This window comes from Bombina bombina, chromosome 3 (genome assembly GCF_027579735.1).
Source record: "Bombina bombina isolate aBomBom1 chromosome 3, aBomBom1.pri, whole genome shotgun sequence".
NCBI lineage: Eukaryota > Metazoa > Chordata > Amphibia > Anura > Bombinatoridae > Bombina > Bombina bombina.
The window spans coordinates 360,934,867-360,962,750 of NC_069501.1; the positions used below are offsets into that span (position 1 = coordinate 360,934,867).

The window sequence follows — 27,884 nt, forward strand, 5'->3', positions numbered from 1 at the left end:
AGGACTTTCTTCCAAGAGGGAGATTTCATCTTTCAAAGTTATCTGCAAACCAGATAAAAAGAGAGGCATTCTTACGCTGTGTAAAAGACCTTTCGACTATGGGAGTAATTAGTCCAGTTCTAAAATTGGAACAGGGACAGGGGTTTTACTCAAACCTATTTGTGGTTCCCAAAAAAGAGGTAACGTTCAGACCAATCTTAGACCTCAAGTGTCTAAACAAATTTCTAAGAGTTCCATCATTCAAGATGGAGACAATACGAACAATTTTACCAATGATCCAGGAGGGTCAATATATGACTACCATGGACTTGAAGGATGCTTACCTTCATATTCCTATTCACAAGGATCATCATCAGTTTCTAAGGTTTGCCTTCTTGGAAAAACATTATCAGTTCATGGCTCTTCCCTTTGGGTTGGCTACAGCACCCAGAATCTTCACAAAGGTTCTAGGGTCTCTTTTGACGGTTCTCAGACTGCGAGGCATAGCAGTGGCGCCTTATCTGGACGATATTCTGATTCAGGCGTCAACATATCATCTGACAAAATCTCACACGGACACTGTGTTGTCTTTTCTGAGAACTCGCGGCTGGAAGGTGAATATAGAGAACAGTTCACTTGTTCCACAGACAAGGGTTCCTTTTTTGGGAACTCTGATAGGCACGGTAGCCATGAAAATATTTCTGACAGGGGTCAGAAAATCAAAGATTCGAAATACTTGCCGAGCACTTCAGTCCATTCCTCGGCCATCAGTGGCTCAGTGTATGTGTATGGAGGTAATTAGATTAATGGTAGCGGCAATGGACATAGTTCCGTTTGCTCGCTTTCATTTCAGACCACTGCAGCTGTGCATGCTCGGACAGTGGAATGGGGATTATGCAGACTTATCTCCTCAGATAAATCTAGATCAAGAGACCAGAAACTCTTCTTTGGTGGTTGTCGCCGGATCATCCCAAGGGACTTGTTTCCGCAGACCCTCGTGGGTGATAGTGACAACGGATGCCAGCCTTCTGGGCTGGGGTGCAGTTTGGAACTCCCTGAAGGCTCAGGGTGTTTCGACTCAAGTGGAGTCTTTTCTTCCAATCAATATTCTGGAACTGAGAGCAATATTCAATGCGCTTCAGGCGTGGCCTCAGTTGGCTTTGGCCAAATTCATCAGATTCCAGTCGGACAACATTACGATTGTGGCATATATCAATCATCAGGGGGGAACAAGGAGTTCCTTAGCGATGATAGAAGTATCCAAGATAATCCGTTGGGCAGAGGCCCACTCTTGTCATCTGTCAGCGATCTACATCCCAGGAGTAGAGAACTGGGAAGCGGATTTTCTAAGTCAACAGACTTTTCATCCGGGGGAGTGGGAACTTCACCCGGAGGTATTTGCCTCATTGATTCTCAGATGGGACAAACCAGAGTTGGATTTGATGGCATTTCGACAAAATGCCAAGCTTCCCAGATACGGATCCCGGTTAAGGGATCCTCAGGCCGAACTGATAGATGCCTTGGCAGTTCCTTGGTTGTTCAGCCTAGCTTATGTGTTTCCACCGTTTCCTCTCCTCCCACGCGTGATTGCTCGAATCAAACAGGAGAGAGCATCAGTGATCCTGATAGCACCTGCATGGCCATGCAGGACTTGGTATGCAGATCTAGTGGACATGTCCTCTCTGCCACCGTGGAAACTTCCATTGAGACAGGACCTTCTCATTCAAGGTCCTTTCCAACATCCAAATCTAATTTCTCTGCAGTTAACTGCGTGGAGATTGAACGCTTGATTTTATCAAAGCGAGGATTCTCTGATTCAGTCATCAATACTTTGATACAGGCCAGAAAGCCTGTCACTAGAAAGATCTATCATAAGATATGGCGTAAATATCTTTATTGGTGTGAATCCAAGGGTTACTCATGGAGTAAAGTTAGGATTCCTAGGATTCTGTCTTTTCTCCAAGGAGGATTGGAGAAAGGGTTATCAGCGAGTTCCTTAAAGGGACAAATTTCAGCTTTGTCAAGTCTGTTTCACAAGCATTTGGCAAATATGTCAGATGTTCAGTCTTTTTGTCACGCTCTATCTAGAATTAAGCCTGTATATAGACCCATTACTCCTCCCTGGAGTTTGAATTTAGTTCTTCGAGTTCTTCAAGGGGTTCCGTTTGAACCTATGCATTCCATGGATATCAAATTGTTATCTTGGAAAGTTCTGTTTTTAGTTGCTATTTCTTCTGCTCGAAGAGTTTCTGAGCTTTCAGCACTACAGTGTGATTCTCCTTATCTCATTTTTCATTCTGATAAGGTAGTTTTACGTACCAAACCTGGATTTCTTTCTAAGGTTGTTTCGAATAAGAATATTAATCAGGAAATTATTGTTCCTTCATTGTGTCCTAATCCTTCTTCCAAGAAGGAGCGTCTGTTACATAACTTGGACGTGGTCCGTGCCCACCCTGTTCTTTTAAGAGTTTTTCTTTGTATTTTTTGTAAACTTTAGTCACCTCTGCACCTTTTAGCCTTTCCTTTTCTCTTCCTATAACCTTCGGCCGAATGACTGGAGGTGGAGGGGAAGGGAGGGGCTATATATACAGCTCTGCTGTGGTGCTCTTTGCCACTTCCTGTTAGCAGGAGGTTAATATCCCACAAGTAAGGATGAAATCCGTGGACTCGTCATATCGTAAAAGAAAGTAATTTATCAGGTAAGCATAAATTTACTTTTCTCTGGTATTTCTAAGGAGACGTTACATCTGCAGTTCGTGTATTTGAACTCAGTATGGGATAATTTAACACCTAGATGACTGAGCATGTTTGTATATTCAAATATCAGTTCAGACTAAGCGACTGCTCCTTCAGATAGGAAAACTCCTTATATAGTCTTCCTTTGAAGAAATCTTCCTTCACTAATTGAGCAAATGTTTCCCTTTATAGTGTGTATTTGACTATAGCTAAGGGGCCCACACAGGTCTATAACAAAGGTCCTTTGAAATAAGATTATTCTGTCTGTGAAGTGTAATTTTTGCATAGCCAGTAGTCTAAAGTTAATTTCTGATTTCAGAATTCAAATGCAACTTACAGTATAGAAATTACACATACATAGATTAATTAATCTATGCACATAGCTTATAATAATTTCTCATCTTTCACATGACATAATTCCCCCCTTTCAATTTTCATTATATGTAGGACACATGTATTGGAAATTGACTGAAAACCCATGTAATTGGTGAGAGTATTTATATTATATCCGTTATGGACTGTCTTATTATGAAGATAGTCCGTTATTTTTGAATCCTCACATTTATGCTGGTTAGCTAGACATCTTTAAACTACAATATTTCTTTAGTGCATTTGGGGTTTATGACAATTCATTCTCCCTCTATGGCTTTTAGTTGGGATCTAGGATGGCGCACGCTCGCAAATGATTAATATGGACCCAATTTATCCATAAAAGTATCATTTTTAGGTATCCTAAACTGGAGATATTTTGTCAGTAATGACAAAAGGACCTTCCATGATGGAAGAAATTTCTTCTCCTTAACCTGATCTCTTCCAAAGTTATAAAGATAAACTTTATCATTAAAGGGACACTGAACCCAATTTTTTTCTTTTGTAATTCAGAAAGAGCATGCAATTTTAAGCAACTTTCTAATTTACTCCTATTATCAATTTTTCTTCGTTCTCTTGCTATCATTATTTGAAAAAGAAGGCATCTAAGCTTTTTTTTGGTTTTAGTACTCTGGACAGCACTTTTTTATTGGTGGAAGAATTTATCCACCAATCAGCAAGGACAACCCAGGTTGTTCACCAAAAATGGGCCGGCATCTAAACTTACATTCTTGCATTTCAAATAAAGATATCAAGAGAATGAAGAAAATTTCATGATAGGAGTAAATTAGAAAGTTGCTTAAAATGTAATGCTCTATCTGAATCACGTGATTCAGATAGAGCATGAAATTTTAAGCAACTTTCTAATTTACTCCTATTATCAAATTTTCTTCATTCTCTTTATTTCTTGATTTGAAATGCAAGAATGTAAGTTTAGATGCCGGCCCTTTTTTGGTGATCAGCCTGGGTTGTTCTTGCTAATTGGTGGATACATTCATCCACCAATAAAAAAGTGCTGTCCAGATTTCTGAACCAAAAAAAGCTGATGCCTTCTTTTTCAAATAAAGATAGTTCTGGAACAGGGGCTGGGGTTTTACTCAAATCTCTTCATTGTACCAAAGAAGGAGAATTCCTTCAGACCAGTTCTGGCTTTAAAAACATTGAATCGTTATGTAAGGATACCAACATTCAAAATGGTAACTATAAGGACTATTCTGCTTTTTGTTCAGCAAGGGCATTATATGTCCACAATAGATTTACAAGATGCATATCTGCATATTTCGATTCATCCAGATCACTATCAGATTCTGAGATTCTCTTTTCTAGACAAGCATTACCAGTTTGTGGCTCTGCCGTTTGGCCTAGCAACAGCTCCAAGGATTTTTACAAAGGTTCTCGGTGCCCTTCTATCTGTAATCAGAGAACAGGGTATTGTGGTATTTCCTTATTTGGACGATATCTTGGTACTTGCTCAGTCTTCACATTTAGCAGAATCTCATACGAATCGACTTGTATCGTTTCTTCGAGAACATGGTTGGAGGATCAATTTACCAAAGAGTTTGTTGATTCCTCAGACAAGGGTAACCTTTTTAGGTTTCCAGATAGATTCAGTGTCCATGACTCTGTCTCTGACAGACAAGAGACGTCTGAAATTGGTTTCAGCTTGTCGAAACCTTCAGTCTCAATCATTCCCTTCGGTAGCCTTATGCATGGAAATTCTAGGTCTTATGACTGCTGCATCGGACGCAATCCCCTTTGCTCGTTTTCACATGCGACCTCTTCAGCTCTGTATGCTGAACCAGTGGTGCAGGGATTATACAAAGATATCTCAATTAATATCTTTAAAACCGATTGTACGACACTCTCTGACGTGGTGGACAGACCACCATCGTTTAGTTCAGGGGGCTTCTTTTGTTCTTCCGACCTGGACTGTGATCTCAACAGATGCAAGTCTGACAGGTTGGGGAGCTGTATGGGGTCTCTGACAGCACAAGGGGTTTGGGAATCTCAGGAGGCGAGATTACCAATCAACATTTTGGAACTCCGTGCAATTTTCAGAGCTCTTCAGTCGTGGCCTCTTCTAAAGAGAGAGTCGTTCATTTGTTTCCAGACGGACAATGTCACAACCGTGGCATATATCAATCATCACGGAGGGACTCACAGTCCTCTGGCTATGAAAGAAGTATCTCGAATACTTGTATGGGCGGAATCCAGCTCCTGTCTAATTTCTGCGGTTCATATCCCAGGTATAGACAATTGGGAAGCGGATTATCTCAGTCGCCAAACGTTACATACGGGCGAATGGTCTCTTCTCCCAGAGGTATTTCTTCAGATTGTTCAAATGTGGGGACTTCCAGAAATAGATCTGATGGCTTCTCATCTAAACGAGAAGCTTCCCAGGTATCTGTCCAGATCCAGGGATCCTCAGGCGGAAGCAGTGGATGCATTGTCACTTCCTTGGAAGTATCATCCTGCTTATATCTATCCGCCTCTAGTTCTTCTTCCAAGAGTGATTTCCAAGATTCTAAAGGAGCGTTCGTTTGTTCTGCTGGTGGCTCCAGCATGGCCTCACAGGTTTTGGTATGCGGATCTTGTCCGGATGGCTACTTGCCAACCGTGGACTCTTCCGTTAAGACCAGACCTTCTATCGCAAGGTCCTTTTTTCCATCAGGATCTCAAATCCTTAAATTTGAAGGTATGGAGATTGAACGCTTGATTCTCAGTCATAGAGGTTTCTCTGACTCCGTAATTAATACTATGTTACAGGCTCGTAAATCTGTATCTAGGAAGATATATTATCGAGTCTGGAAGACTTACATTTCTTGGTGTTTTTCTCATCATTTTTCTTGGCATTCTTTTAGAATTCTAGAATTTTACAGTTTCTTCAGGATGGTTTGGATAAAGGTTTGTCTGCAAGTTCCTTGAAAGGACAAATCTCTGCTCTTTCTGTTCTTTTTCACAGAAAGATTGCTAGTCTTCCTGATATTCATTGTTTTGTACAGGCTTTGGTTCGTATAAAACCTGTTAAGTTAATTTCTCCTCCTTGGAGTTTGAATTTGGTTCTGGGGTCTCTTCAAGCTCATCCGTTTGAACCTATGCATTCGCTGGATATTAAATTACTGTCTTGGAAAGTTTTGTTTCTTTTGGCCATCTCTTCTGCTAGAAGAGTTTCTGAATTATCTGCTCTTTCTTGTGAGTCTCCTTTTCTAATTTTTCATCAGGATAAGGCGGTGTTGCAAACTTCATTTAAATTTAAACCTAAGGTTGTGAATTCTAACAACATTAGTAGAGAAATTGTGGTTCCTTCATTGTGTCCTAATCCTAAGAACTCTAAGGAAAGATTGTTGCATTCTTTGGATGTAGTTAGAGCTTTGAAATATTATGTTGAAGCTACTAAAGATTTCCGAAAGACTTCTAGTCTATTTGTTATCTTTTCTGGTTCTAGGAAAGGTCAGAAGGCTTCTGCCATTTCTTTGGCATCTTGGTTAAAGTCTTTGATTCATCATGCTTATGTTGAGTCGGGTAGAACTCCGCCTCAAAAGATTACAGCTCATTCGACTAGGTCAGTCTCTACTTCCTTGGCATTTAAGAATGAAGCTTCGGTTGATCAGATTTGCAAAGCAGCAACTTGGTCTTCTTTGCATACTTTTACTAAATTCTACCATTTTGATGTGTTTTCTTCTTCTGAAGCAGTTTTTGGTAGAAAAGTACTTCAGGCAGCTGTTTCAGTTTGATTGATTCTTCTGCTTATATTTTCAGTTTTTTTCATTAATCTTTATTTTGGGTGTGGATTATTTTTCAGCGGAATTGGCTGTCTTTATTTTATCCCTCCCTCTCTAGTGACTCTTGCGTAGAAGATCCACATCTTGGGTATTCATTATCCCATACGTCACTAGCTCATGGACTCTTGCTAATTACATGAAAGAAAACATAATTTATGTAAGAACTTACCTGATAAATTCATTTCTTTCATATTAGCAAGAGTCCATGAGGCCCACCCTTTTTGTGGTGGTTATGATTTTTTTGTATAAAGCACAATTATTCCAATTCCTTATTTTTTATGCTTTCGCACTTTTTTCTTATCACCCCACTTCTTGGCTATTCGTTAAACTGATTTGTGGGTGTGGTGAGGGGTGTATTTATAGGCATTTTGAGGTTCGGGAAACTTAGCCCCCCCTGGTAGGAATGTATATCCCATACGTCACTAGCTCATGGACTCTTGCTAATATGAAAGAAATGAATTTATCAGGTAAGTTCTTACATAAATTATGTTTTTAGTTATTTTTCATGATTTAGTAGAAGTTGAACATACTCTATTTTAAACAACTTTCCAATCTATTTCTATTATTTAATTTGTTTGGTTTTCTTGGTATCCATTGTTGAAAAGGATACCTAGGTAGGCTCAGGAGCTGCTGATTGCTTGTTGACTCACTGCACACATATGTACCTACTGCCTTGGCAGCCTTGCCTAATAGAAATGTATTGGAAAATTCTTTAAATGATATGTTTTATATCAGATTCAGAATCTTTATTTTTTTTATGTTTCATGTCTCTTTAAGAATAGTTATATATGGTAAAAGCGGGTGTGTGAACTAATAAAGTTAAAAGGAAAAATAAATGTAGATATACATATATATCAGAATCAGAGAACATATCAGTTCTTGAAAACTTCACCCTGGTCTCTTCATCATGCATCCCCCCCCCCCCTGCATATCAATCACCCTGGTCTCTCTCTTCATGCATTGCATACCCCCCCCTCCCTGCATATCAATATATATCAACATGGTCTCTTCATGCATACCCCCCCCCCCCTGCAGATATCAGTATCACCCTGGTCTCTTCATGCATACCCCCCCTGCAGATATCAGTATCACCCTGGTCTCTTTATGCATACCCACCCTGCAGATATCAGTATCACCCTGGTCTCTTCATGCATACCCCCCCTGCAGATATCAGTATCACCCTGGTCTCTTCATGCATACCCCCCCCCCCCCTGCAGATATCAGTATCACCCTGGTCTCTTCATGCATAGCCCCCCCTGCAGATATCAGTATCACCCTGGTCTCTTCATGCATACCCCACCCTGCAGATATCAGTATCACCCTGGTCTCTTCATGCATACCCCCCCTGCAGATATCAGTATCACCCTGGTCTCTTCATGCATACCCCCCCTGCAGATATCAGTATCACCCTGGTCTCTTCATGCATACCCCCCCTGCAGATATCAGTATCACCCTGGTCTCTTCATGCATACCCCCCCTGCAGATATCAGTATCACCCTGGTCTCTTCATGCATACCACCCCCCCCTGCAGATATCAGTATCACCCTGGTCTCTTCATGCATACCCCCCCTGCAGATATCAGTATCACCATGGTCTCTTCATGCATACCCTCTTTTGCAGATATCAGTATCACCCTGGTCTCTTCATGCATACCCCCCCTGCAGATATCAGTATCACCCTGGTCTCTTCATGCATACCCCCCTGCAGATATCAGTATCACCCTGGTCTCTTCATGCATACCCCCTGCAGATATCAGTATCACCCTGGTCTCTTCATGCATACCCCCCTTGCAGATATCAGTATCACCCTGGTCTCTTCATACATACCCCCCCCTGCATATCAATATCACCATGGTCTCTTCATGCATACCCCCCTGCAGATATCAGTATCACCCTGGTCTCTTCATGCATACCCCCCTGCAGATATCAGTATCACCCTGGTCTCTTCATGCATACCCCCTTGCAGATATCAGTATCACCCTGGTCTCTTCATGCATACCCCCCTGCAGATATCAGTATCACCCTGGTCTCTTCATGCATACCCCCCCTGCAGATATCAGTATCACCCTGGTCTCTTCATGCATACCCCCCCTGCAGATATCAGTATCACCCTGGTCTCTTCATGCATAACCCCCCTGCAGATATCAGTATCACCCTGGTCTCTTCATGCATACCCCCCTGCAGATATCAGTATCACCCTGGTCTCTTCATACATACCCCCCTGCATATCAATATCACCATGGTCTCTTCATGCATACCGCCCCTGCAAATCAATATCACCATGGTCTACTCTCTTCATGCATAACCAACCCCCCCCCCCCCCCCCCCCCCTGCATATCAATATCACCATGGTCTACTCTCTTCATGCATACCTCCCCTGCATATCAATATCACCACGGTCTCTTCATGCATACCCCCTGCATATCAATATCACCATGGTCTACTCTCTTCATGCATAACCAAACCCCCCCCCTGCATATCAATATCACCCTGGTCTACTCTCTTCATGCATACCCCACTGCATATCAATATCACCCTGGTCTACTCTCTTCATGCATATCCCCCCCCTGCATATCAATATCACCATGGTCTCTTCATGCATACACCCCTGCAAATCAATATCACCATGGTCTACTCTCTTCATGCATAACCAACCCCCCCCCCCCCTGCATATCAATAACACCCTGGTCTATTCTCTTCATGCATACCCCCTGCATATCAATATCACCGTGGTCTACTCTCTTCATGCATACCCCCCCTGCATATCAATATCACCATGTTCTCTTCATGCATACCCCCTGCAATATATTATATAAACATAATTTTACTTCACATATACCCCACCATACTGATTTTATTATGATTGCTGTGTGACACTATATATGTATATATATATATATATATATATATATATATATATATATATATATATACACACACACACACACCTTCTCACACATGTATACATACACATATACATATTAACACCCATTTATTAAAAAACTAAATCTGGCTACTATGTATATTGGTTGGCTCCTAGAGTCCTAGAATAATTTTTTTAAAGGGCCAGTGTACACTAAAATCATGGATCAATATATAATACCAGTTATAAATTCCCTAATTAACTAAATGAGATATGTATAGGAATTTTGAAAAGCAATGCATTTAGTACATTTTACTTTTTTATTTCCTGCTCCTGAAATATTCTGGATGGTGCTGGCACTCCCCAAAAAAGGGGCTGAGCTGTGCTTTTGGCATTGCACTCCAGCAACATATAGATAGGCATTAGAAAATACAGCAATGGGCATTGGGCAGAAAAATATAGGTCCAAACAGTGCAACAATCTTTATTAACTCAAACAGAATGTATACTTGAATCAGACCAAGTATTTTACTGCATATGTATGTAACCCCAGTCCATCCTCCATTCCATTTAAACAGATGTCTATCGGTGCCAGACAGAACACTGTGTGTGGAGCAGCTCCATATAAAGAAGACCGGCAATGTGTGTTCTATGCAGCAGCTGCCTATGTCATAAACTCAGATTAGATCATGAAGACTATATCGTGGGCTCCTTGACACCCTACAGTGTAGCAGCGTTCAGTTGCGATACGTTTCCTCAATTTGAATTATTTGCCTGCCCACACAAATTTACTGTGGATCGCTAGCCGGACCTGAAGCAACTCTACTTGTTTCACTAGATGAAGACTATGCTTCACATTCCAGGGCTCCTTGCACAGACCTGCCCCTGCATGAGTGCACAGCAATGGGATACCAGTTCAGAAATTGTTATGCTGTACATTACCTGATCTACGGTATAGAATATCTTGTGAGTCACCATGCTGTGTTCTGATGCAGAGGCAGGTCTGTGCAAGGAGCCCCGGAATGTGAAGCATAGTCTTCATCTAGTGAAACAAGTAGCGTTGCATCAGGTCCAGCTAGCGATTGTGGCAGGCAAATAATCTAAATTGAGGCATGAAGGTGCGCAGACAGAGAAGGGAGTGGGAAGTCAGGGTTGAGGATCGTTAAGCAGTTTACCAATTCACTTACATGTATAGCATGATAGATTAAAAACTTTAGCACACAGAAAACCTGGGTGTATATCATAATGTCTGTTTAAGCACTAACCTTTTCTGCAATCTGTTACCCTCCACACTTGAGTTCAGGAAGAGAAAAGAAATTGAAAACAGAGGAACGTAGTAACTATTTACACCAAGATGGAACCGAACAGTGACACCTGCAGGTAAACATTAAAAGTGCAGGCAATTTTTTTTTATTTTTTTTTAGTCACGTCTGGTCTTTCTGCAGACACACTACAGATTCTGCGATGAGATCGCACATCGCACAGTGTTCTGCCTTGGGGGTTGTCGATATTAAGGAGTTCTCCCGTTATGGCTCCTTGTTTGGCTAATGAATCTGCAAGATCATTGCCTTCCTTATCAGCACCTAGAATACTGGACTGACCCTTGGTTTTTTCCAGTGTATGGTTAAAACATTGGAAACCACTAAATTATCAATCTCGCAGAACAACTTGCCATGTCTGACTGGTTTGTTGTTAGTTTTCTGCATGCCGTTTCTTTTCCAAGTTAGCAGGTATTCAACAAAACTATCACGCACATAATTTGAGTCAGTAATGACTACAAATTAGAAATTTAAGGCAGCACTCGGGAGGCACTTATAGAATTAAAAAAAAAAGATTTTATTTAAACATATTTTAAAACCAGGCACAGAACAGGCTACTTACGCGTTTCATGCCGCAAATGGGCACTTAATCATAGGAATGGTGGTTCGTTTGGACACCTCCTACTTAAAGGTAGGAGTGACTCAACAAAACACCTGGAGAATAATTAAAACATGATACAATTAAAAAAGACGTGCCTAGTAGGACATGATATTGTAATACATTGGAGAAGGAAAAATAACTAGTAATTAATCCGTATGCAAATTCTGTTTAAATTGATACTATATAACAAAAACCCAAAAGTGTTCAATCCAAACATATGCTACCATAACACAAAAAAAGTCACTTTGCAAGTGTTATTAAACTAAACAGAATCAGTAGCAAAAAAGAAAGGAGATTGTGTTTGATACAGAATATAGCATATGTACATATACAAAATAGAAGAACATAGACTTATATTTGTTCAATATGTCGTTTGTTTAAATACATATTATTTCTAGACTATTACATGCAAGTGGCAAGACTCATAAGTTAATTGCCAAATGCTGAGACTCTTCATTTGGAAAAAAGAGGTTTTTAAGAAAGAGGTTTAAAGAAACAGAGACAGCGGCAATCATTAAGCATAGAATACAACTTTCAAATCCCAAACACCATTGCATTATATAAATGTAACTCCATAAGGAACCTAGTTCGATAGCGAACGTTGTAACCTACACCTCTAAACATGTAAAAACATAGGTCAATACAACATTATGCAAAACATTGTTCCGAAGAGAAACAATACAAAATAATTAGTATGAAAAGTACATATGAGATGTTGCATTGCATTTAACGTAAGTGAAAGGGGATACTATGGTGTTTAGCAAACATACACAGTGATACCAGAAAGGGATGTTAATTTTGATGAAAGCTAATACATGCACGTATCTTTCTGTCTGAAATAAAGATCTATACTGAAAACTAATATGAACATTAAAAATATTGTCCACACGAGTAGATGCAAATCCTATTATACAAATAAACTCATATCCCATTCCTTATTAATACCACTGGGAGCAATAGTTCTTAATTTATAAATCCAGAACATTTCTTGTTTTAATAATAGCTTATTTCTATCAGCCGGAATTGGATCTAATGGCATCTCGGAAGAGGGACAAGCTTCCGTGGCACAGGTCAAGGTCCAGGGACCCTCAGGCGGTACTGATAGATGCCCTGGCGGCACCTTGAACTGTCAGTCTAGCATATCTATTTCCTCCGTTTTTTCTTCTTCCTTGGGTCATTGCTCAAATTAAGCACGAGAGGGCCTCTAACCTTCATTGCACCGGCTTGGCCTCGCAGGATTGGGTATGCAGATCTGGTGGACATGTCATCTCTGCCACCCTGGAGAATTCCGTTGAGGAAGGACCTTCTAATACAGGGGCCCTTCCTTCACCCAAATCTAGTTTCTCTGAAGCTGACTGCTCGGAAATTGCACGCTTAATATTATCAAGCGGGGGTTTTCTGACTCGGACATAGAGACCATGATTCAGGCTCATAAGCCTGTAACTAGAAAGATTTTCCATAAGATATGGTCAAAATATCTCTACTGGTGTGAATCCAAGTGTTTCTCATGGAGTAGAGTTAGGATTCCTAAAATTTTGTCTTTCTCCAAGAGGGTTTGGAGAAGGAATTATCGACAAGTTCACTAAAGGGTCAAATCTCTGCCTTATCTATTTTGTTACACAAACGTCTGGCAGATGTTCCAAATGTTCAATCATTTTGTCAGGCCTTGGTCAGGATCAGTCCTGTGTTAAAACTAGTTACTCCTCCATGGAGTCTGAATTAAGTTTTTAAAGTTATTCAGGGGGCTCCGTTTGAGCCCATGCATTCTTTAGATATAAAGTTATCTTGGAAAGTTTTATTTCTTGTTGCTATTTCTTCTGATAGCAGAGTGTCAGAGCTCTCGGCATTGCAGTATAAGTTCCCTTACCTTTTCATTTGGATAAGGTAGTTTTACGTACTAAATTAGGATTTCTTCCTAAAGTAGTTTCTGATTGGAACATTAATCAAGAGATTGTTGTTTTTTCTTTGTGTCCTAATCCTACTTCTCAGAAGGAACGGCTTCTGTTCAATTTGGACGTGGTTCGTGCTTTAAGGTTTTTCTTGCAGGCAACTAAGTATTTTCGTCAGTCTTCTGCATTGTTTGTAGTTTTCTCAGGAAAACGTAAGGGACAGAAATCTACGGCTACTTCTCTTTCTTTTTGGCTGAAGAGTATCATACGTTTTGCATATGAGACTGCTGGACAGCAGCCTCCAGAGAGAGTTACGGCTCACTCCACAAGGGCTGTTGCTTCCTCATGGGCATTCAGAAATGAAGCTTTCGGTGGGACAGATTTGCAGGGTTGAAACTTGGTCCTTTCTTCACATTTTTTAAAAAAAGAAAAAAAAGGAATCTACTAATTTGACACTTTTTTCTCGGCTGAGGCTGCTTTTGGGAGAAAGGTTCTTCAAGCAGTGGTGCCTTCCGTTTAGGTTCCCTGTCTTGTCCCTCCCGTATCATCTGTGTACTCTAGCTTGGGTATTGATTCCCATTAGTAGTTAAGATGATCCGTGGACTCATGTCATTAAAAAGAAAATTTATGCTTACCTGATAAATTTATTTCTTTTTTGACACGATGAGTCCACGGCCCGCCCTGTTTTTTAGACAGGTTATTTGTATGTTATAAACTTCAGACACCTCTGCTCATTGTTTCTTCCTTTCTCTCCTTAACTTCGGTCGAATGACTGGAGTGGGAGGGAGGGAAGGCGCTATTTATCAGCTTTGTTGTGGTGCTCTTTGCCGCCTCCTGCTGACCAGGAGGTGAATATCCCATTAGTAATTAAGATGATCCGTGGACTCATTGTGTCAAAAAAGAAATAAATTTATCAGGTAAGCATTTTCCTGAGCCTCATCTGTAGTTAATACTGCATCCTCTGATCTAGTTGGTTACAAAACTAGTCATCCTGTTTTGCCTTGTTATTCAATGTCTTTATTTTAACCTCAGAGTTGCTTTCAGAAATGCTCACCCGTTCAGTTAATTTTCTTCTATTTTGAATAAAGAGGAGAGAAATTAAACGGCATTAAACATTTTCTTCACTCAATGGAATTCTTTTCCAAACTTACCCACTATTTTAAATGTGACTTTGTGTAACTTCATATTACTTAAAATTCTAAAATGCTGAGTGGAATGTTCCTTTTAAATGATTAATTTCTCTTTAGGCATTATTCTATTTATAGTATCTTTTTTTCTTGTGACGTATAGACCAATGGCAATAAACACTTATTTTATTATAGACACCCTCAATATGTTTTTAAATTGTTAGATTGATTTAAACCTTGATACTTGAAGTTTCAAGGATGTATGCATTTTTAGGTTGAGTGTGGAGTACAGCAAAAACATGATAAACATTTAGCAACCCTTTAAATCTGTTAAGTGTGTGTGTGTGTGTGTGTGTGTGTTTTTGGTAGAATTTTTAATATTTAACTTAATGCTTAGATATAGCTCTTCAAAAGTATAGATTGGGTTTTAATCATTATTTTACATATATATATATATGTATGTATATATATATATATATATATATATATATCGGTGTGTGTGTGTATATATATATATATATATATATATATATATATATATATTTATTTTTTATGTATCATTTTATTACAATTAATACTTTGTTTTATTAATTCTTCAGGCTTGTACGGCAAATGGCACAGGAACAATTCTTTCTTATGGCTACAAGATGCTGTATGGGACACAGGCCTCTCATCTTCTTCATTACGCTACTGTTTACAGTTCTCGGGGTAATACATGCTTTGTGCACATTTAGTATTACACACAATATTTCACTTAAATGGCAGTGTTGTATTGTATTTTTTGACATAAATGTTTTTTGTTTTCATATATTATTTATCAGTTTTGTCATGTCTTGACCAGTAACTGATGAATATAAAGGTGTGGTCAGAATTTTATAATAGTAAAATCAATGGTTGAATATTGTAATGTAATACTATTGACTATCAGAGCTGATGCTCGGCTCAAATTTTCTGAACTATGTACATTAAAAAAATATATTTTATTGCTTAGACCAGGGGTTTTCAAACCTCTCCTCAGGCCTCCCTAACAGGCCAGATTTTCAGGATATCTGAACTGGCGCACAGGTGAAATAATTAGCTGATTAGAAAACATGGTTATTTTACCTGCTCTCATCCAAGGTAATCCTGAAAATCTGGCCTGTTAGGGAAGCCTGAGGACAGGTTTGAAAACCTCTGGCTTTAGACTGTAATTTAACAAGATTCTCTTCAGAAGGCTGGTGTAACTGCTTAAATAATTCAGCTGAGGTAAATCTTAGTGATTATGATCTGCTTTATAATAAAACTGACATGTTAAAAAAACAAACAAACAAAAAAAAAAACTATTATAATACTTGGTGTTTAAAATAAGTTAAAAATGCACTTTGTTAATAAAGTCACTTACAACATTCAGGATATATTAGAAAACATCAGCACAAGCTATGACGCATTTAACACTACTGTAAGAATCTTAACATACAACTATATAAATATTTTGCATTTAAACTTGTCACTCCCTCTATTGCTCTCCATAGCAAATCAGCCTAAAGCCAAAGTGTCAGTTGCTGTCATGGTCAATGATATGGCACTTGCATTTCTATTCATACCAAAAACTATATTATTTAAATTAATATGGTACCATACAATGTCATTTAATATAATGGTTAATCTAATGGGAAATCTGGGATCCTTTTGAATAAAAAGTGATATATTTGAATTTGCAAATTTACTTGTTATCTTATTTCAACAGAGCACAGCTAGAGAGCGAGCAAAACATGCTGGTGACTACTTTACTTTATTAAGACATCTGCTGAATTATGCTTACAACAGTAATATTAACATCCCCAATGCAGAGGTCTTGCTCAACAATGAGATTGACTGGTTAAAAAGGATAAAAGTAAGTGTTTTTTTTTTTGTTTTTTTTTAAAATACCATTTATATTAACGTTACAGCTATCAAATATAATCTAATGTTCATTGTTAGCTTGACTTATGTCTCAGCTTAGATACGTTTATTAAAATTAAAGAGGCACAACTTAACACTTTTGTGAAAGTACATTACCTTGCATCACTTCTCCCCCCGTTAGTACAGGCTAAACATGCTATTTTTTTTCTTTATTTAATTATGTAATATTTGTAATTATCAACTTACAGCTTAGTTTGTTGAGAGACAGTTTTGCCTTTGGAGATGCTTATAGCTTAGTTAAATATAAATGTGCGACATTGTGGAGGACCCAGAATTTTAAAGCCATACCTCTAAAATTGAAATGAAAATATGTACATGTTCTTTTATTATAAGGGTTTTAAAACCGTACTCCTTTAGTAAAAACAAATAAGCTAAATCAAAGTAAACATAAAAAGAAACAGATTGTTTAAAAAAAAAACGGCAAACTAATTGTTTTCTTGCAAAATAAGCACTTTGTTTCACTGTAGCCACTTTCCTCAGGGAAATAAGGGCGCTAACATGTTGGTTACTTAAAGGATTACTTTCTGTTATAATTTTTAAGCTAAACAACTAACATATTAAAGTTAATAAACATTAATTAAAACCTACTGACCTATATTTTCTCCAAAACGAAGTTTCATAACATTCTAAAAGTTATATATTTTATTCGCCGATGATGTCACATTATCCTGCCCACTATTTTCAGCACTGCATGTTCAAAATACTTAAACCAATAACTTTGTGTTTAAAGCGCCATTTTGAAACCTAGGTATTGTAAGCAGATTGGTACAGAGCAAAGGATACCGACAGAGTGGGTTTGCAAAACAATTTAATTTGCAGACAAGATTTCTGATATACGGTAGAGATATGTTAATGAAATGCTATTGATAAAAAGCGTATTTGGGGTAGTTAGTTAGTAACAGGCATAGAAAATATTTACTTACAGTGGCCCTTTAAGTTAAAGGGACAGTCTACTTGACTTATTTAAAAAAGATAGATAATGCCTTTACTACCCATTCCCCAGCGTTGCCCAACCAACATTGTTTGATTAATATACTTTGACCTCTAAATCTCTGCCTGTTTCTAAGGCCCTGCATGCTGCCTCTTATCTCAGTGCATTTTATTTGCTTTTCACAGCTAGACAGTGTTAGTTCATGTGTGCCATATAGATAATTTTGTGCATACGCTGTGGAGTTATGCAGGAACCAGCACTACTTGGCTAAAATGCAAGCTTATAAAAAGCACTGAGATATGGGAGCAGTCTGCAGAGGCCTAGATACAATGTTGGTTTTGCAAAACTGGAGAATGGGTAATAAAGGGATTATCTACCTTTTTAAACAAAAAAAATTCAAGTAGACTGTCCATTTAAATTCTGTCTTCTTTATAGCGTGGGCAAAACTGACGTCCTGTTTATCTAGTATTGACTGAATAGTAAACCAGCTTGTTTTACTATAGACGACTGGTTTTAAACCTTTCCTCAGACCTCCCTAACAGGCCACATTTTGAGGATATCTGAACTATAGCACAGGTGAAATAATCAACTGATTAGTAACCAGATTATTTTAGCTGCTCTCAACCAAGGTAATTCTGAAATTCTTGTCTGTTGGGGATACCTGAGGACATGTTTGAAAAACAGTGTTCTAGATGATTTGACATCACGCTATATACGCCTTCCTGCAGAGACCACAGTCCCCTTGTAGGGCTGTGACAGGAAGTAATTTAAACTGCATAAAAAATAACATTTTAAATCCTTTTAAAATGATTAATAATAAATATTGCAATGATTTTGATCAAGTAGTAGTAGTATTACAGCAATAAAACAGACTGTGATTTAGTGAGTGTTTGATCAATAAAAATGTTTAATTTGTACTCTTTGCCAAACGTTTCAAAGTCTACATTGAAAATATCTTGTGCAAATACTTGTATTTTGGAGTGTATGTAATGCAAGGTGAGCTGCACATGTGTTTTTGGTTAATTTGCTTGTGTCTATGACTTCAGGAGGATGTGAAGAGAACTGGCGAAACTGGCATTGAGGAGACAATTCTGGAAGGTCACTTAGGAGTAACGAAAGAATTGCTAGCATTCCAGACACCTGAAAAAAAATACCATATTGGGTGTGAAAAGGGAGGTGCGAACCTCATCAAGGTATACATCCTGTTGCTTCCTAAAATATTTTCATACCTTTTTCATTTGCATGATCCTCTGATGCTTTCTTGCTTGCTTTAACTGGTATACTCATAGCAATTTCTATTGTAGATGTTACTTAATAGTTTTCTCCTGTTAAGTGTAGTCAGTCCACGGGTCATCCATTACTTATGGGATATTAACTCCTCCCCAACAGGAAGTGCAAGAGGATCACCCAAGCAGAGCTGCTATATAGCTCCTCCCCTCTACGTCACACCCAGTCATTCTCTTGCACCCAACTAATAGATAGGATGTGTGAGAGGACTGTGGTGATTAAACTTAGTTTCTCCAACATAGGTGTGTCTGGTCCACGGCGTCATCCTTACTTGTGGGATATTCTCTTCCCCAACAGGAAATGGCAAAGAGCCCAGCAAAGCTGGTCATATGATCCCTCCTAGGCTCCGCCTACCCCAGTCATTCTCTTTGCCGTTGCACAGGCAACATCTCCACGGAGATGGCTAAGAGTTTTTTGGTGTTTAAATGTAGTTTTTATTCTTCAATCAAGTGTTTGTTATTTTAAAATAGTGCTGGTATGTACTATTTACTCTGAAACAGAAAAGAGAAGAAGATTTCTGTTTGTAAGAGGAAGATGATTTTAGCAAACGTTACTAAAATCGATTGCTGTTTCCACACAGGACTGTTGAGATGAAGTAACTTCAGTTGGGGGAAGCAGTTGGCAGACTTTTCTGCCTGAGGTATGACTGGCCACATTTCTAACACGACTTGGTAATGCTGGAAGGCTGTCATTTTCCCTATGGGGACCGGTAAGCCATTTTCTTAGATTAAGTAAAAGAATAAAGGCTTTATAAGGGCTTAAAAAACTGGTAGACATTTTTCTGGGCTAAAACGATTACTTTGCTAAGCATATTTGACAGATTATAGCTCTTTATAGTTATTATAATCTTGGGGATTGTTGTTAAAAAACGGCAGGCACTATATGGACACCTTTTTCAGATGGGGGCCTTCTCTAGTCATAGGCAGAGCCTCATTTTCGCGCCACTAATGCACAGTTGTTTTTGGAAGGCAAGGCATGCAGATGCATGTGTGAGGAGCTAAGATCCACTGAAAAAGCTTATAGAAGGCGTCATTTGGTATCGTATTCCCCTCTGGGCTTGGTTGGGTCTCAGCAAAGCAGATTTCTGGGACTGTATAGGGGTTAAATGTAAAAACGGCTCCGGTTCCGTTATTTTAAGGGTTAAAGCTTTCAAATTTGGTGTGCAATACTTTTAAGGCTTTAAGACGCTGTGGTGAAATTTTGGTGAATTTTGAACAATTGCTTCATACTTTTTCGCATATTCAGTAATAAAGTGTGTTCTGTTTAAAATTTAAAGTGACAGTAACGGTTTTATTTTAAAACGTTTTTTGTGCTTTGTTGACAAGTTTAAGCCTGTTTAACATGTCTGAACCATCAGATAAACGATGTTCTATATGTATGAAAGCCAATGTGTCTCCCCATTTAAATATATGTGATAATTGTGACATGGTGTCCAAACAAAGTAGGGACAATGATGCCACAGATAATAATAGTGCCCAAGATGATTCTTCAGATGAGGGGAGTAAGCATGGTACTGCATCACCCCCTTCTGTGTCTACACCAGTTTTGCCCACACAAGAGGCCCCTAGTACATCTAGTGCGCCAATACGTATTACTATGCAACAATTAACGGCTGTTATGGATAATTCTATTGCAAATATTTTATCTAAAATGCCTACTTATCAAAGAAAGCGCGATTGCTCTGTTTTAAACACTGAAGAGCAAGAGGACGCTGATGATAATGCTTCTGATATACCCTCACACCAATCTGAAGGGGCCAGGAGGGAGGTTTTGTCTGAGGGAGAAATTTCAGATTCAGGAAAAATTTCTCAACAAGCTGAACCTGATGTTGTAACATTTAAATTTAAATTAGAACATCTCCGCGCACTGCTTAAGAAGGTATTATCTACTCTGGATGATTGTGACAATTTGGTAATTCCAGAGAAATTATGTAAGATGGACAAGTTCCTAGAGGTTCCGGTGACCCCCGATGTTTTTCCTATACAGAGCGCTCTGGCTAAAGTCTTGGTCAGCGGATGTGTCTTCCAAGACAAAATTGCTTAACATCCCTTTCAAGGGCAAAACACTGTTTGGTCCTGATTTGAAAGAGATTATTTCAGACATCACCGGAGGAAAGGGCCACGCCCTTCCTCAGGATAGGTCTTTTAAGGCTGGAAATAAGCCTAATTTTCGTCCCTTTCGCAGAAACGGACCAGCCTCTACTTCTACATCCTCTAAGCAAGAGGGTAATACTTCTCAACCCAAACCAGCCTGGAGACCGATGCAAGGCTGGAACAAGGGTAAGCAGGCCAAGAAGCCTGCCACTGCTACCAAAACAGCATGAAGGGATGGCCCCCGATCCGGGACCGGATCTGGTGGGGGGCAGACTTTCTCTCTTTGCTCAGGCCTGGGCAAGAGATGTTCAGGATCCTTGGGCACTAGAAATAGTTTCTCAAGGTTATCTCCTGGAATTCAAGGAACTACCCCCAAGGGGAAGGTTCCACAGGTCTCAATTATCTTCAAACCAAATAAAAAGACAGGCATTCTTACATTGTGTAGAAGACCTGTTAAAGATGGGAGTAATTCATCCAGTTCCAATAAGAGAACAAGGGATGGGGTTTTACTCCAACTTGTTTATAGTTCCCAAAAAAGAGGGAACATTCAGACCAATTCTAGATCTCAAGATCCTAAACAAATTTCTCAGGGTTCCATCGTTCAAAATGGAAACCATTCGAACGATCCTTCCTACCATCCAGGAAGGTCAATTTATGACCACGGTGGATTTAAAGGATGCGTACCTCCATATTCCTATCCACAAGGAACATCATCAGTTCCTAAGGTTCGCTTTTCTGGACAAGCATTACCAGTTTGTGGCACTTCCATTCGGATTAGCCACTGCTCCGAGAATTTTCACAAAGGTACTAGGGTCCCTTCTAGCGGTTCTAAGACCAAGGGGCATTGCAGTAGTACCTTACTTGGACGACATCCTGATTCAAGCGTCGTCTCTGTCAAAAGCAAAGGCTCATACGGACATCGTCCTAGCCTTTCTCAGATCTCACGGATGGAAAGTAAACATAGAAAAAAGTTCTCTTTCCCCGTCAACAAGAGTTCCCTTCTTGGGAACAATAATAGACTCCTTAGAAATGAGGATTTTTCTGACAGAGGTCAGAAAATCAAAACTTCTAAGCTCTTGTCAAGTTCTTCATTCTGTTCTTCGTCCTTCCATAGCGCAGTGCATGGAAGTAATAGGATTGATGGTTGCAGCAATGGACATAGTTCCTTTTGCACGAATTCATCTAAGACCATTACAACTGTGCATGCTCAGACAGTGGAATGGGGATTATACAGACTTGTCTCCGACGATTCAAGTAGATCAAAGGACCAGAGATTCACTCCGTTGGTGGCTAATCCTGGACAACCTGTCACAGGGAATGAGCTTCCGCAGACCAGAGTGGGTCATTGTCATGACCGACGCCAGTCTGGTGGGCTGGGGCGCGGTCTGGGAACCCCTGAAAGCTCAGGGTCTATGGTCTCGGGAAGAATCTCTTCTCCCGATAAACATTCTGGAACTGAGAGCGATATTCAATGCTCTCAAAGCTTGGCCTCATCTAGCAAAGGCCAAATTCATAAGGTTTCAATCAGACAACATGACGACAGTTGCATATATCAACCATCAGGGGGGAACAAGGAGTTCCCTGGCGATGGAGGAAGTGACCAAGATAATTCAATGGGCGGAGGATCACTCCTGCCACTTGTCTGCAATCCACATCCCAGGAGTTGAAAATTGGGAAGCGGATTTTCTGAGTCGTCAGACATTCCATCCGGGGGAGTGGGAACTCCACCTGGAAATCTTTGCCCAAATAACTCAATTATGGGGCATTCCAGACATGGATCTGATGGCGCCTCGTCAGAACTTCAAAGTTCCTTGTTACGGGTCCAGATCCAGGGATCCCAAGGCGACTCTAGTAGATGCACTAGTAGCACCCTGGACCTTCAACCTAGCTTATGTTTTCCCACCGTTTCCTCTCATTCCCAGGCTGGTAGCCAGGATCAACCAGGAGAGGGCTTCGGTGATCTTGATAGCTCCTGCGTGGCCACGCAGGACTTGGTATGCAGACCTGGTGAATATGTCATCGGCTCCACCATGGAAGCTACCTTTGAGACAGGACCTTCTTGTTCAAGGTCCATTCGAACATCCGAATCTGGTTTCTCTCCAACTGACTGCTTGGAGATTGAACGCTTGATTTTATCAAAGCGTGGGTTTTCAGATTCTGTAATAGATACTCTGATTCAGGCTAGAAAGCCTGTGACTAGAAAAATTTACCATAAGATATGGAAAAGATATATCTGTTGGTGTGAATCTAAAGGATTCCCATGGAACAAGATAAAAATTCCTAGGATTTTATCCTTTCTACAAGAGGGTTTGGAGAAGGGATTATCTGCAAGTTCTCTGAAGGGACAGATTTCTGCGTTATCTGTTTTACTTCACAAAAGGCTGGCAGCTGTGCCAGACGTTCAAGCGTTTGTTCAGGCTCTGGTTAGAATCGAGCCTGTTTACAGACCTTTGACTCCTCCCTGGAGTCTTAATCTAGTTCTTTCAGTTCTTCAAGGGGTTCCGTTTGAACCCTTACATTCCGTAGATATTAAGTTATTATCTTGGAAAGTTTTGTTTTTGGTTGCAATTTCTTCTGCTAGAAGAGTTTCTGAGTTATCTGCTCTGCAGTGTTCTCCGCCCTATCTGGTGTTCCATGCAGATAAGGTGGTTTTGCGTACTAAGCCTGGTTTTCTTCCGAAAGTTGTTTCCAACAAGAATATTAACCAGGAGATAGTTGTACCTTCTTTGTGCCCGAATCCAGTTTCAAAGAAGGAACGTTTGTTACACAATTTGGACGTAGTCCGTGCTCTAAAATTAGGCCACTAAAGATTTCAGACAAACTTCTTCTTTGTTTGTTGTTTATTCTGGTAAAAGGAGAGGTCAAAAAGCAACTTCTACCTCTCTTTCTTTTTGGCTTAAAAGCATTATCCGTTTGGCTTATGAGACTGCCGGACGGCAGCCTCCTGAAAGAATCACAGCTCACTCCACTAGGGCTGTGGCTTCCACATGGGCCTTCAAGAACGAGGCTTCTGTTGACCAGATATGTAAGGCAGCGACTTGGTCTTCACTGCACACTTTTGCCAAATTTTACAAATTTGATACTTTTGCTTCTTCTGAGGCTATTTTTGGGAGAAAGGTTTTGCAAGCCGTGGTGCCTTCCATTTAGGTGACCTGATTTGCTCCCTCCCTTCATCCGTGTCCTAAAGCTTTGGTATTGGTTCCCACAAGTAAGGATGACGCCGTGGACCGGACACACCTATGTTGGAGAAAACAGAATTTATGCTTACCTGATAAATTACTTTCTCCAACGGTGTGTCCGGTCCACGGCCCGCCCTGGTTTTTTTAATCAGGTCTGATGAATTATTTTCTCTAACTACAGTCACCACGGTATCATATGGTTTCTCCTATGCATATTTCCTCCTGTACGTCGGTTGAATGACTGGGGTAGGCGGAGCCTAGGAGGGATCATATGACCAGCTTTGCTGGGCTCTTTGCCATTTCCTGTTGGGGAAGAGAATATCCCACAAGTAAGGATGACGCCGTGGACCGGACACACCGTTGGAGAAAGTAATTTATCAGGTAAGCATAAATTCTGTTTTTTATATCTTCAATCAAAAGTTTGTTATTTTAAAACGGCACCGGAGTGTGTTGTTTTTCTTCTCAGGCAGAATTTGAAGAAGAATCTACCTGAGTTTTTTGTATGATCTTAGCGGACGTAACTAAGATCCATTTGCTGTTCTCGGCCATTCTGAGGAGTGAGGTAAACTTCAGATCAGGGGACAGCGGGCAGGTTCACCTGCAAAGAGGTATGTTGCAGTATATTATTTTCTAAGGAATGGAATTGACTGAGAAAATACTGCCAATACCGATATAATGTAAGTACAGCCTTAAATGCAGTAGTAGCAACTGGTATCAGGCTGATATGTATGTATGTTTACACTTAAGTATTTTTGGGGAATGGCACTTCACTGGGAAAATACTATATGCATATAACTTTTAGCTTAACTTGCAGTGTGAACGACTAGCAGCAGGCTTTTAATGACATTTCATAAATTAGATTTTAAACGTTTGCTGGCATGTTAAATCGTTTAATTATCTGAGGTACTTGGTGAAAAATTGTTTTGGGCATTATTTTCCACATGGCTGTCGTTTGTTTTAAATTAAAACAGTTTACTGAGCTTCCCTCACTGTTGTAATGTGAGTGGGAGGGGCCTATTTTGGCGCTTTTACTACGCATCAGAAATTCAGTCACAGTCTGCCTTTTTCTCCCTGCATGATCCAGGGCGTCTCCACAGAGCTCAGGGGTCTTCAAAACTAGTTTTGAGGGAGGTAATCACTCACAGCAGACCTGTGAGACTGTGCTTTGACTGTGATAAAAACGCTTATATTTTCAATTGTTATACGTTTTTTCTGATATTAAGGGTTAATCATCCATTGCTAATGTGTGCAATCCTTTGCTAAATGTATGCTTTTACTTTGAAAATTTGGTTTCTATAACTAATCCGGTTCATTGTTATTCAACCTTGACAGTTTTTTCTGTGCTTCTTAAAGGCACAGTAACGTTTTGCATATTGCTTGTAAATTTAGTTGAAAAGTATTTCCAAGCTTGCTAGTCTAATTGCTAGTTTGTTAAACATGTCTGACACAGAGGAATCTCTTTGTGCAATATGTTCAAAAGCCAAGGTGGAGCCCAATAGAAATTTATGTACTAATTGCATTGATGCTACTTTAAATAAAAGTCAATCTGTACATGTTAAGCAACATTCACCAGACAGCGAGGGGGAAGTTATGCCGACTAACTTGCCTCACGTGTCAGTACCTGCATCTCCCGCTCAGGAGGTGCGTGATATTGTAACGCCAAGTACATCAGGGCGGCCATTACAAATCACTCTACAAGACATGGCTAATGTTATGACTGAAGTTTTGTCTAAATTGCCAGAACTTAGGGGTAAACGAGATCACTCTGGGGTGAGAACAGAGTGCGCTGATAATGCTAGGGCCATGTCTGATACTTCGTCACAATTTGCAGAACAGGAGGACGGAGAGCTTCATTCTGCGGGTGACGGATCTGATCCAAATAAACTGGATTCAGACATTTCAAATTTTAAGTTTAAGCTGGAAAACCTCCGTGTATTGCTAGGGGAGGTGTTAGCGACTCTGAATGATTGTAACACAGTTGCAATCCCAGAGAAAATGTGTAGGTTGGATAAATATTTTGCGGTACCGACGAGTACTGACGTTTTTCCTATACCTAAGAGACTTACTGAAATTGTTACTAAGGAGTGGGATAGACCCGGTGTGCCTTTCTCACCCCCTCCTATATTCAGAAAAATGTTTCCAATAGACGCCACCACACGGGACTTATGGCAAACGGTCCCTAAGGTGGAGGGAGCAGTTTCTACTTTAGCTAAGCGTACCACTATCCCGGTGGAGGATAGCTGTGCCTTTTCAGATCCAATGGATAAAAAGTTAGAGGGTTACCTTAAGAAAATGTTTGTTCAACAAGGTTTTATATTGCAACCCCTTGCATGCATTGCGCCTGTCACGGCTGCGGCAGCATTTTGGTTTGAGTCTCTGGAAGAGACCCTTGACTCAGCGCCTTTAGATGAGATTACACACAAGCTTAAAACCCTTAAGATAGCTAATTCATTTATTTCTGATACCGTAGTACATTTAACTAAACTTACGGCTAAGAATTCCGGATTCGCCATTCAGGCACGCAGAGCGCTGTGGCTAAAATCCTGGTCAGCTGATGTAACTTCTAAATCTAAATTACTTAACATACCTTTCAAGGGGCAGACTTTATTCGGGCCCGGTTTGAAAGAAATTATCGCTGATATTACGGGAGGTAAAGGCCATGCCCTGCCTCAAGACAGAGCCAAACCTAGGGCTAGACAGTCTAATTTTCGTGCCTTTCGTAACTTCAAGGCAGGAGCAGCATCAACTTCCTCTGCTCCAAAACAGGAAGGAGCTGTTGCTCGCTACAGACAAGGCTGGAAACCTAACCAGACCTGGAACAAGGGCAAGCAGGCCAGAAAACCTGCTGCTGCCCCTAAGACAGCATGAAGTGAGGGCCCCCGATCCGGAAACGGACCTAGTGGGGGGCAGACTCTCTCTCTTCGCCCAGGCTTGGGCAAGAGATGTCCAGGATCCCTGGGCGTTGGAGATCATATCTCAGGGATATCTTCTGGACTTCAAAGCTTCTCCTCCACAAGGGAGATTTCACCTTTCAAGGTTGTCAACAAACCAGATAAAGAAAGAGGCGTTTCTACGCTGTGTACAAGACCTTTTACTAATGGGAGTGATCCACCCAGTTCCGCGGTCGGAACATGGACAAGGGTTTTACTCAAATCTGTTTGTGGTTCCCAAAAAAGAGGAAACCTTCAGACCAATATTGGATTTAAAGATCCTAAACAAATTCCTAAGAGTTCCATCGTTCAAAATGGAAACTATTCGGACAATCTTACCCATGATCCAAAGAGGTCAGTACATGACCACAGTGGATTTAAAGGATGCTTACCTTCACATACCGATTCACAAAGAACATTACCGGTATCTAAGGTTTGCCTTCCTAGACAGGCATTACCAGTTTGTAGCTCTTCCCTTCGGGTTGGCTACGGCTCCAAGAATCTTTACAAAGGTTCTGGGCTCTCTTCTGGCGGTACTAAGACCGCGAGGAATTTCGGTAGCTCCGTACCTAGACGACATTCTGATACAAGCGTCAAGCTTCCAAACTGCCAAGTCTCATACAGAGTTAGTACTGGCATTTCTAAGGTCGCATGGGTGGAAAGTGAACGAGGAGAAGAGTTCTCTCTTACCACTCACAAGAGTTCCCTTCTTGGGACTCTTATAGATTCTGTAGAAATGAAAATTTACCTGACAGAGGACAGGTTAACAAAGCTTCTAAATGCTTGCCGTGTCCTTCATTCCATTCAACACCCGTCAGTGGCTCAATGCATGGAGGTAATCGGCTTAATGGTAGCGGCAA

The 27,884-nt window shown here is 40.2% G+C and overlaps 1 protein-coding gene across 1 annotated transcript in view; it reads left to right on the forward strand.

Moving 5' to 3' along the window:
* The window catches only part of USP9X (ubiquitin specific peptidase 9 X-linked), a gene marked incomplete in the record, with an annotated part of 1,177,890 nt that overhangs the window by 882,139 nt on the left and 267,867 nt on the right, over positions 1-27,884 (forward strand). The window contains 3 exon segments of the mRNA XM_053706481.1: positions 15,263-15,371; positions 16,390-16,536; positions 18,582-18,728. Coding sequence (XP_053562456.1) covers positions 15,263-15,371; positions 16,390-16,536; positions 18,582-18,728 — 403 coding nt within the window.